The following is an 11,475-nucleotide window of genomic DNA, read 5'->3' as shown; positions in this document are numbered from 1 at the left end:
CGGGTTGGAAGAGATCTTAAAGCTCATCCATGGGCCATGGGCAGGGTCACCTCCCACAGCCCAGGCTGCCCACAGCCCCATCCAGGCTGCCTTCGGTCGCTGCAGGGATGGGGCACCCACAGCGCTCTGGGCAGCCTGTTTCCCAGCACTCCCCGCTCACCCGAATCTCTCTTGAGTGGCTTGACCGGCTGCTTGGCGCAGGCTGTGGCCCGCTTCCTGCTGCTCTGCTCGTGCCAGTACTCCCGCCAGCGCCGCAGCTGGAAGTGGATGAAGCGCCACATCACCGAGGCCTGGAAGAGGCACACCAACAGCAGCACACTCATTCTGGCAGGGGCGGAGAAGAGGCAAGCCTGAGAAGAGAGGAGCCAAGCCACCATCGGCCTGGCCTTCACCCCACACTGGTGGCCTAGGCTCCCCTGGACAGATGGATGTTTCCTAACACCCAGCCTGAACCTCCCCTGGCACGACTTGAGGCCATCACCTCTCATCCCATCACTGTTACTAGGGAGAAGAGACCAATCCCCGTCACACCATAGCCTCCTTTCAGGGAGTTGTAGGGAGTGATAAGGATCATCTTATTCAGCACTGCCCAAAACACCACAGCCAGAGAACCCATCCCATCCCCTGCTTCCCACGTCAATAGGCATCCAAACACATACAAGCAGATGGAAAAACTCCTTTTCATTGACCACATCAATACACAGTTATGGGTCCACAAGGGAGAATAGGCAAGTCTTTCCCTAAGGTGTCTGCTTCAGCTCATCCTTTGAAACTGGTTACTTCCTTCAACAAATATGAGGGAAAGATTTTCACAAGATATTCACAAGAAAGGATGCAAAGAGGGAACAGATATGGTGCAGGACATTCCTACCTGAAGAGGATATGGTTGAAGAGAAAGCTGAAGAGATTCCCTTTCTCTGGCTCCAGGGCCTGGTTCTCCACTCGTGGCAGCCCAAAGCCGATGACCAAGATGTAGAGGGTTAGTGTGAAGAGCTTGGTGACCACAAAGACAACAGCCCAAACGTTAAACCTGATGAAAGGCAAGCAGAGATGTGGACAGGAGCAGCCTCTGGGCCCCACGGCCATATGAAGCGCCCCACTCTCAGCAGAAGGTCACACTACCAGCATGCACCATGGTGCAGAAGCACTTTGTAGACATCTCTAGCACATCTCCCCTTCCTGACCTGGAGGTGCTCCAATGCTTAGCACAGTGCAGCTAAATAGCCTCTTTGCTCCCAGCTCTCCCCACCCTAACCTCAACCCAACTTCTGCTGGAGATACACTGTATGCTGCACTCTCAGTGTCCCCCAGTGTTGAGCTGCAAGGTGACAGCAAAAGCCCAGAGGGCACTGGAGATGGAATGCCATGACTAGCTTGCCCACTTACAGTTTCTCGTTGTTCTCATCTGTGAAGTAGACCAGTCGGGCCATGTGGAAGAAGAATTCAGCTAAATACTGCAACAGCAAGAGGATCAGCCCCAAGCGGGTTAAACTAGAAGGAGAGGAAAGAAGAAACAAACATCACCAGGCTGGTTAGCTTTGGTCCTTCACATCCAGAATGTTCCATCCCTAAGCTGCAGTAAGCACCAGCCCAAAACTGGACAGCTCCACAGCAGCAGATGATCAGATCGCAATGGCAAAATCCCTGACCCCAAAACATCAAAGCAACAAACCAGTAGTGCATTGCTCACAGAGACAGCTCTTCTACCATCCTACAGCTAGGAGTTCAACTTTCACGCTGTTTACTTTATTCCCTCGGACTCTCAGCCCCAGCCAAAGAATTTGGGGATGAAAAACCCAGCAAAAGTCCCAGCTCAAAACACAGAGGTAGATGACTCACTTGAGGAGGTACGCGCCGGCGATGTGCACCAGGTAGAGCGCAATGCACTGCAGCTGGCGTGGGATGTCCTCCTGGCAGGGCAGAAAGCAGTGTTAATCCCCTCATCCTGTCCTTTCCTCCCCCCAGATCCCAAAGCCCCAAGGAGTCTGGAGCCCTTGGACAGCTCTCACCTTGCGAACTTTTTGGAAGTAGAGCTCTGGCAACGCGTGCAGCCAGTAGGCCAACTGGCACAGGTAGAAGAACTTCACCTGGAAGCTGAAGGCAGGGATGAGCTGTGGAGCGAGCCTTGGGCACTGCGGGCTCCTGTGGCCCCAAGCAATCCCCTCACTGCTCTGATGCCATTGGATCTAGGGGGCTACATTTAGCCGAGTCTGGGCATTATCCAGATGTTTGTGCTGTAGTCTCCACGTCCCCAGCAAACCTCACTCTTGCAACACCCCAAGAAGGGAGAATTATCCCCTCTTCTTCATTTCTACCATGGAAAACAAAGAGGAAAGCAACCTACCCAAGGTGATGAATAACTAAACCATGAGGAAGCCCTTCAGGAACACCTCCCGAAAGCCCCAAAGGAGATGCCTGCCCCCGACCAGGATCTCACTGCATGCAAAAGGCTCTGTGCTGCCAGCAGCCTGCTCCCAGCCACAGGGAAAACGGTATGGGGGAAGGAAGCGGTCAGCCCGAGAACAAAATGTGAGTGCTTACGGAAGATAAACATGAGGGTAGTTTTCCCACAAACTCTGGGGGTTTGATACGTATCCTTCCTGAAAAAGAGAGACAAGCCTTCAGATAGAGGAACAAGCAGCACATGGTTACAATGAGGCAAAGTTAACGTCCCCTGCAGGAGCCAGGACTGAGCTCTCCAAGCTCAGACATGTTCCCGGGTCTCTAATTTCATGACATCCTCACGTTTGGGTAACAAAACCTGATTCTGTGGTTGCACAAAAGGCCCTGAGCTGAGGGATAGACTGTTTTGGGGTTTGGGCAGTGCAAGGAGGATGCTCTGGAAACACTGGGATGAGATATCAGTAGTACAGCTGCAAGAAACTACGTGCATGGTCTGGGGGGCTTTTCCCCCCCGGCATTTCCAGCCCAAGTATCACTTAGCAAAAAGGAATGCTTCTGAGGAGAAAGAGGAACAGAAAACGCCTACAAAATCAATTAAATATGCATCGCATAGTTTAATTTTCCACCCATCTGCATTCCCCTGCACTCACAGAGATTACAGGAGTTCCCTTCTTGTTACACATTTGCACAGCTCCTGCCACAGGGGTCTGCACTGGGTTTTGCAGAGATTTTAGCATGGAAAATTCATCCTGCCTAAGGCCAGTTGTCACCATCACCTGTGCCCTCACTGCCCCAAGTCTTTTTTTTTTTTTTTTTTTTTTTTTTTTGTCCTTAAAGCCCAAGGAAAGGGGCAAGGGCTGCAAAGGATGACCTGTCCTGTGCAGTGTGGGCAGGAGCAAAGCCCAAAGGTTCCCAAAGGGACTGCTCTGGAGGTGATAGTGGTCCTCTAAGAGGGCTGGCAGGACCCCCTGAGCAGCAGGGAGGGTACCTCTCCCCAAGCATCCATTCCCAGCACTGCCAGGGACCACAGCTAGACCCCAATGCATATCAAATCCTCCTCATTGCTAAGACACTCTGATCTGTCCAATGCCATCTGCCCAAGGGCTGATGGGGGATTCTTTGCTTCCATTGAGGTTTTTCTTCACCAGAAACCCAAAACTCCCTCCAGGAAACCCAAAGTCCAGCCAGCCTCATGCCTTACCGTCACCACAACGTACAAGCACCAAATCAAGGAGGTGAGGTGGAAGGCGACCAGTTGCCCTGACTCATTGAACTTGCTGTGTTTGACTTTGGAAAGATGGAGACGCCTGTTGATTTTCTGGGATGAAGCAGAGAGAAAGGAGAAAGGAAAAGAAAACGTGAGCCACCAAGTCAGCAACTCTCCTTTCTCTTCTTCCTCCCTGTCCTAAGCGTTACCCAAAGATGATGACTCACACGTGGCCACCCCAGCTTCTGAACCACACCAGAGCCACATTTAATTGCGGCAGGTCTGTGTCCCATCTATGGTACTTGAGACACTCCATCTACTCAAGACACAAAACTGCACTCACGTCCAGAGCGTACTCCTGCACCACTGCGTGCAGGATGATGGCAATGAAGATGTAGAAGAGGATGGTGACCAGATCCTTCAGACCGTAGTGATACTGGACCAGCTCCCCGTCTGCAAAGAGACCAAACTGTGGGTAAGACCTCTCAATGCCAACGATTTCCAAGGGCTTATGGCTCACTTGAAGCCTTGAGGTGGCTATAACCAACACAGCTTAGATGGAAACATGCATTTTGGAGGCAGAGAGAAGTCAAGACTGTGCCAGTGGCCACAGGGCTGGAATAAAAGGGCTTCAGCCTGAGTTAGGCCATTGGCAGAGTGGGGACAGCTTCTCCTCTAATTGTTACATGCCGCAAGGGAGGTGATGCTCAGGAGCAGGACTCAGCTGCCTGAACACAGTTGTGTTGTGCTACTAAGAAATCTAAGAAAGCAGTACGGGGCAGGAGGATGAGAAATAGTACCCACAGGAAGCCTGCACTTCCAGAGCAATGGGAGACTTAACAGCACCCAAAGTACTCCCACGGTCTGCATTTTGGTAATTATCTGCAGCCTGGCAGTTTATGGGCAAGAAGTAGATCTGGGGAGAGCTGCAGAAAGCACTGCAAGCTCAGGCCCTGCCAAGCTGCTGCTTCCCCTTGCCCCAGTCCTCACTATCTGATCCAACACCAACCCTCTTTACCCTCAAATAAAACTTCAGCCTGTATTTTTTTTAAGACTGGAAGTATCCTGATAAGGTTGGAATAGGGTTTATGAAGACAGCTGGTGTGAAGATGTGCACAACCTGGTCCCTGTGAGCTGGGCGTTGTACAAAACCAGAAGTTGAGCTAATGCCTCTACCAGGGTTTATAACCACAGTATATGATAAAATTGCAAGGCTAAAGACAAGCAAATCACTTCAGGCACAGGAGAGGAAGTTGTCTGGACTGTGCTGTAGGGGAACACAAACCACAATTCAATTTGGGAGCAGGGTGAGTCCTTCAGCCATGACTTTGAGGGCTGCCCTTCTACCTTCCCTGTGTCTGCCTCATCCTATTCTTGTTGCACCCTTCTCTTCAGCTGGAGGAATACTCAATGCCTACCAATGAACCACACCGTCCTGCTGCTTGGCCAGGCTTTGTGTGCTCCAAGTGTCTGCCCCATGCTGAGCCCCATGCTTTACCCAAACCACTTCTTGTTGCCTCCACACCGTGCTCACAGCCCTAACAGGCTGGGAGGTAGGAACAAGCAGCCAAAACACAAGCAGGGTGCAAATCCTTTTTCCCCCACATTTCTTACATTTGAAGACCCATCACTGGGAGGTGAGGCCATGGCAGCCAGCAGCAAGGGTTTGGGGTGATTCCTCCCCCAGGGCAGCAGCATCTCTTACCTGCTGTAGGCACACTGACGTTATACTGAGGTAAGATGAAGAGGAAGGCAGTCTTGGCTGTAACCTGTCAAAGAGACACAAAGGGGGCACAAAGCAAATTTAATTGCTAAATTCATTCCTCTACCAACTTTTACTGTGCTGGGAAAGGGGATGCTAGGCGGGCAGATGGGAAGCATTGTAGGCATTGGTACAGGAAGGAGACTTCCCAGTGGGACTGGGTATTTGGGGAGGGGGAGGATAAAAGAGGGAGAAATCTGGAAAAGCCAGCAAAGCCTGGTGGGGAAGCTGTGCCTGGGGACGAGCATCCCTCCAGCAGCACCCATCCACCCCAAGAGTGACCCAGACACTGCTGCGGTCCCACCGAGCTCTGCAACGTTACGTGCTGTGTTAATTACAATCATCCCTTGGACCCTTCCATTCTACACCCCAGAATGAATCAAAGAAAATAAAACTCCAGAGATGAGACACTGGGTCCTCTGCCAAGAAGGGTATGCCGTTCATTCCTCATTTATTGCTTTTAATTGCCAAGGGAGGGAACCCCAGCAGCCAATCAGAAGGCTTTGTGGTGCTGTGGCAGAGCTGAGCATCTCGTCCCTGTACCCCAAAGAAGCATCTCCAAGACTGGCACATCCCAAAACCCAACATCAGCCTCTGACCATGCCCTTGTCTTGTCCAAGCCTGCATACAGGCAGGGTTTTACCTCCAACCAAAAGGCTCTACAAGCCTCCAGCCTCTCACACAACCAACCCAACAGTGCCACAGCTGACAGACAGCTTCACAGACATAGCTGCAACTGTTTAAGAGCTGAGAACTATTAAAAACCCAGCTGGAAGGATTGCTTCATGTCTTGCAGGACGTCGTTATTGGGGGAGAAAACACAGGGGCTTTGCCAAGCTCTCCCATCCTAAGGGCATTGAGCAAGGGGCTGATGCAGCTGCCCCAGTGCCAAAATGCTGCTGGGCAGAAGTGAGGAGCACAGTGCACAAGGACAGGGAGACATCAGGCAGAATTTGGGGCGGTTATGGAAAAAGTGCATCGCCTGGCTGGCTTAAGGAAATGCTCCTGGCTCTTGTAAGCCCTTCTGGCAAAGAAAGCAAGGTTACTTCATCCTGGAGTACAGCACAACCAGGAGCACCATCTCCAGGATGAAGTCTTGGAACCAGCCAGAGGGGCTGGGGTGCATCACCAGAGCTGCATCTGTGGCTGCTGGAGATGGTCCTCAGGCTTTTGGAGATGGTCCTCAGGCTTTCTAAAGGCTCAAACACAGCTTTGGACAGGCAGAGTGGCAGCTTCCAGAGTAGCAGCTTCATGAGATGGAGCACACAATGGATAGTGCGAACCAGAAGGGACATGACAAACAGGACACCAGTGACATCCCGCCATTCTTCAATCCCTGAATCATTCAGGTTGGAAAAGACCTGCAAGATGACCAAGTCCAACCCCAGCCCACCCCACCATGCCCACTGACCACATCCCTCAGTGCCACATCCCCATGGTTCTGGAACACCCCCAGGGAAGGTGACCCCACCACCTCCCTGGGCAGCTGTGCCACTGCAGCACTGCTCTTTATGAGAAGAAATGTTTCCTAACATCCAACCTAAACCTCCCCTGTCATCCTGATGGTTAATGATCTTACTGGTCTTTCCAACCTTAATGATCCTATGAAGGCAGAAGCGAGGGTTCCTTGGCTCAGGAAGCAGATACTTCTAAGCTCCCACTGAGCAGCTTGTGGATAGGCCACAGAAAGCAGAAGAAGCTGGTGAGTGAGGCAAGGATTACTCAGAGGCACAAGACCTGCAGCAGGAAGACACTCGCCTTGTTCACACTGAAATAAGATCTTGATATTGGGATTTTACAAGGGGAGTGGGATTTGCCTGCAAGGGACGAGATACCATATAGGAAGTGCTTTATGTTCCGCCACATCCAGGTGACTTTGGGAAACCCACAATGAGCAGCCCCCACTGCTCTATGTGCCAGGGCTCCAGCACTCACCCAGCACAGCAGTGCTGCTGATGGGCAGCTCCTGGGCTCCAGGCTGTGCCCCGTGCCCCTGGGCTGCCCCGGGCACCGTGGAGCATAGCTCCATTCCCATGCACCTCCTGTGGGGATTTATGGCCGCGGTGGGACGCCCTGAGACCACCCAGCTCTGGGCTGAGCAGCCCCAGCTCTCACAGCCTCTGATCACTGCAGGGCTGGCAGGGGAGGCTGGGGGAGCTGCAGCAGCCCGAGCTGGGAAAATATTTCCAGTGCTTGAAAAACAACTCTAATTACAGATAAAATGCTGTCAGAAGACTTTTCTCCGTTGTTTTTCTTTTTTTCTCCCACCAGCCGCAGTGTTTGCTGAAAGAAAGCCGTGTTGATCCACGGTAGGGATTGACACAGGCTCTATATGTAAACCGAAGGCCAAACTTTGGACCAGAGCTTTGGAAAGTAAACAGCAGCCGTTCCCAAAAGCCCTCCTCCAAGGGCAGCGCAGCCCCTCTGCCCGCACACGGCTCACCCCATGGCAGCGTGCAAAAGTCAATTCTGCACAAAGCTCCCCTCACAGCCCACGAATGGGCAGCCCTTCCAGCTCAGGTATTAAATAAACCCTCAAAAAAGCACGATCACCCCCAAATTTAACTTGCACAAATGCTGCCTGACCCCATCCCGTGCTCCTCAGTGTAGGCACAAGCAAGGTGGGCGGCTGCAGGCTCAGCCAAGCCCAGCCTGGCTCTCATTTTTCTGCCAAACAGTGAAAATAAGATATGCAAAGTGAGGATGGAGAGCAGCTGTTTTGCGTTTCCAAACTTCAGCTGGTTTCAGTGCGAAAAAATAGTAATAGTAAACAAAATAATAATTAAACTTTACACACTGGGCTTTGGTGGAGACAGTGACAGCACGCACTCTGTGCAGCAAAAGCCATGCAGTCATGGAATAACAGAATCATAGAGTGGTTTGAGTTGGAAGGGCCCCTTAAAGGCCATCTGTCCCACTCCCTGCACTGAACAGGGACACCCACAGCTCTATCAGTGCTCAGAGCCCATCCAGCCTCACCTTGGGTGTCCCAAGGAAGGGGCACTGCCACCTCTCCGGGCAACATCTGGGAGGGTTTTGTGTCATGGAGCCTTTGGGCTGGGTGGGAAGGCAAGGATGGCTGCTTTTGGGATGGCTCCTTTTGGGGGAATGCCCCCACAACCCATGTTTTCTCTATGAGGATGCACCCAGCACCCAAAGAGGCAAAGGGCAGCAAGCAGCACTGTATCCCCATATCACCACCAGTACCCACTCCTTGCTGCAAAACAACTCCCAGGCTGCTTCTTCTATCAACCCACTGGGAGGGGGTGAAGTTGTGAACTGAAGGGATGCACAAGAAGGATTTCACGTCATTAAATCGTTATGGTTAGAAATGACCCACCAGCTATGGAAACAGCCATCCCAGATTGCATGTAGCCCTGGACAGCCTGGTCTGATGGTTGGCGACCCTGGACACAACAGGGGGGTTGAACACAGATGATCACTGTGGTCCTTTTCAACCCAGGCCGTTCTATGATTCTATGATTCTATTACCACCAAGCTCCCCAAGACCAACCCAAAAAAAGCCCAGTGGGATGGCACCCCCACCTGCCCACGTCCCTCAGTGCCACATCAGCAACACCCATCCATTGGGAAATACGCTCCGAAGTGGGAGACGCTCAGCAGCCTCTGAGCATCACCTTCACTGCCTGTGTTGCCTGGAGTGGGGCTGCCTGGGAAAAGGTTAAAAATCCCATCTACAGAGCCCTCCCCTGCAGGAAACGGCCCTATTGTGAACAGCACTGGGCCATTTCCGCATGGGGAAGGTGGGAACCCGGCGAGGAGAAGGAGGTGGGTGGGGAGGACACCCAGGCATTGAAAAGGCATCCAAAGGCAGAAATGTCCGAGCTGACGCCCAAAAAAAGCCCAGTGGGATGGCACCAACGGGCACAGAAACCCAGAGGGAAGGCTGAAGATGAGCAAGATAAAGAAGTGAGGACCAAAAGAGGCGTCCCAAGCCCTCTGCTATGGGGAGGACGGCGGTGGATGCTGCCCAACACAGCCACCCCGGAGGAGGACACCGCAGGCAATCAGCACCAGCAGGAGACTGAATTAAAAGCTATGGAAATAAAAGAAGAAGAGACCCTTCCTCTGCCCCCCTCCCCCCCCCCCCGCCCCTGCTCTGCCTCAGCCCTGTGGGGGGCTCAGCTCCTTCCCAGCACTGCGGCCAACTGAAACCCCACGTCCTACAAGCGCCGTGCCCGAAAAACGCAGCTGCAGATGGGAACCACCACCACAGATTGCAACCTCCCCGGGTTGCTTTTCTCTTTAAAGCACGGCAACCAAAGTCGCATTGTTTGCATGCGGTTTCGGGGCAGAGAGAGCTGCGCTCAGAGGAGCTGCGGCTTAAACCCACGCGATGCAACCCATGGGTTCCGCGCCCCACCAGCCGCCCGCTCCATCGGCGTGGAAAAAGAAGGGATTAAAAGCAAAGAAAAAGAAAAAAAAAAACAAATAAGAAAGAAAAGAAAAAAAGGGGAGGGGGAGGTGGGGGGGGGGGTGTGTGTGTGCTGCCATCGGGAGGGTACGAAGGAAATGGATTTCCTCCGGCTGCGATTTGCTGCAGAAGGAGCCTTTCCTCCTCCGCCAGGCCCCCCGGCCACCCCTTTCCCGGCTGGATTTGCTTTGAAACGTGGCACTGGGCAGAAGGGGAGGGTTTGGGCGGGGATGGGGGGGGGGGGGGGGGGGGGGTCCTCTTAGGCTGCAGAGAAGCGGCCCGCAGCCACCCGATGTGCCTCCACGTCGGGGAGATGTGGAGAGGGAGAAGGCGCTGCGCGCGGCCTCCGGCCCTCCTCCCACCTCCTCCCCGAAAGAGGAAACGTATAAAGAAAGAAATAGTAACATTCCAATTAAAAGAGAAAGAAAGAAAGAAAGAACTGAAGCTGGGAGGGACGGCGCCGGAGCAGGGGGAGCGCTCCCAGCACCGCTCAACCGCAACTGAGTTTCCCATGGAGGAGTCGGGGAAGGGGGGATGCTTTGCCATAGTGGGACCTCCGGTGCTCATCCCACAGAGAAAACACCTGGAAAGGGGGCTGGCGCTGAGAAAAAGGCCCCAAAATACACTTCCAGTAGGGGGAAACATGAGCCGGGGCTTGGTTTTTCCTTTCCTTCCCAATGCACTCCTCTGCATGTGGGGTGGGTGAGCGATGCGTCCCCGTCCCATCCCCAGCAGTGGTGGCAGATCTGGAGGCACGTGCAGGAGAACCAAGGCTTGCAAGTGCTCCCCCAGCCTGAGGCCCTTTTGCAGCTGGTCAACCCCAGTAGGGTTGGGGGGAGGCAAAGGGATGGCTTGCCCCCCAAAACCAGCACGTAAGTTGGGATCCTTACGGGGATTTCAGCGAGGGGGGGACCCCACTGTTGAGGGTGATTGCAAATGAATGGGGTGGCACCTGGCACCCCAAGGGCGGAGGGTATTGGTACCCCAAGGATGAAAGGGATTGGTACACCAAGGATGGAGGTTGCCCCACGAATGGGGGGTATGGACTCATCCCAAAGGATGGAGGGGCTCCGGTGCCCCAAGAACGGAGGGACCCCATCCCAAAGGTAGGAAGGGATTGGTACCCCAAGGCTGGAGGGTTCCCCAGGAACGGAGGGGCCTCATCCCAAAGGATGGAGGGGCTCTGGTGCCCCAGGATGGAGGAGGTGCGCCCCACAGCCCCCCCAGAGCTGCTCATCTAGAGGGGGGCCATCGGGACGCCCCGTCCACACTGGGGTGCACAGAGGGGACCCACACCGAGGGGAGCACATCGGGGTGGGAGGGACGGGGGGTCGCGGTGGTGGCGGGGCTGCCCTCGGTGGGCGGAGCCAACGGGGCTGGGCACGAGCGGGTCGGACACGCGTGGGGATGGGAAAGGGGGGACAGCGGGAAGGGTCGGAGGAGGGGGAAGGGGGCGGGGGGGGGGGTCCTCACCTCGAACATGAGCGCGATGAGCACGCTGAGCACCAGGCAGAAACCGATGTCGGCGTGGTTGTGGATGAGGAACTCCTGGCTGAAGAGCGGGTGGCTCTTGGTCCGCCGCCGGAAAGCCATGGCCGCGCCCGGCAGCGCTGCGGGACCGGGAGCGCCGCGGGAGCCGCCGCCCCGCCGCAAACTTCCCCGGGCCCC

At 54.2% G+C, this 11,475-nt stretch overlaps 1 protein-coding gene across 2 annotated transcripts in view; it reads right to left on the bottom strand.

Moving 5' to 3' along the window:
• The window catches only part of TRAM2 (translocation associated membrane protein 2), a 15,682-nt gene extending 4,207 nt beyond the window's left edge, over window positions 1-11,475 (bottom strand). Inside the window, exons 1-10 of one of the 2 annotated variants that reach the window (XM_015285175.4) lie at window positions 11,281-11,475; window positions 5,316-5,379; window positions 3,954-4,063; window positions 3,605-3,721; window positions 2,542-2,600; window positions 2,010-2,094; window positions 1,840-1,910; window positions 1,387-1,491; window positions 872-1,030; window positions 161-324 (exon numbers count right to left, since the gene is read on the bottom strand). In XM_015285175.4, the coding sequence (XP_015140661.1) occupies window positions 161-324; window positions 872-1,030; window positions 1,387-1,491; window positions 1,840-1,910; window positions 2,010-2,094; window positions 2,542-2,600; window positions 3,605-3,721; window positions 3,954-4,063; window positions 5,316-5,379; window positions 11,281-11,400 (1,054 nt within the window). In that variant the 5' untranslated portion in view covers window positions 11,401-11,475. Of the gene's footprint in view, window positions 1-160; window positions 351-871; window positions 1,031-1,386; window positions 1,492-1,839; window positions 1,911-2,009; window positions 2,095-2,541; window positions 2,601-3,604; window positions 3,722-3,953; window positions 4,064-5,315; window positions 5,380-11,280 lie in introns of those variants that run through there. The other variant, XM_025149201.3, reaches the window with a different exon arrangement.

Source organism: Gallus gallus, chromosome 3 (genome assembly GCF_016699485.2).
Source record: "Gallus gallus isolate bGalGal1 chromosome 3, bGalGal1.mat.broiler.GRCg7b, whole genome shotgun sequence".
Classification (NCBI taxonomy): Eukaryota; Metazoa; Chordata; class Aves; order Galliformes; family Phasianidae; genus Gallus; species Gallus gallus.
Note: the sequence above shows the minus strand (reverse complement) of the source record. Positions and strands in the feature narration are given on the sequence as shown.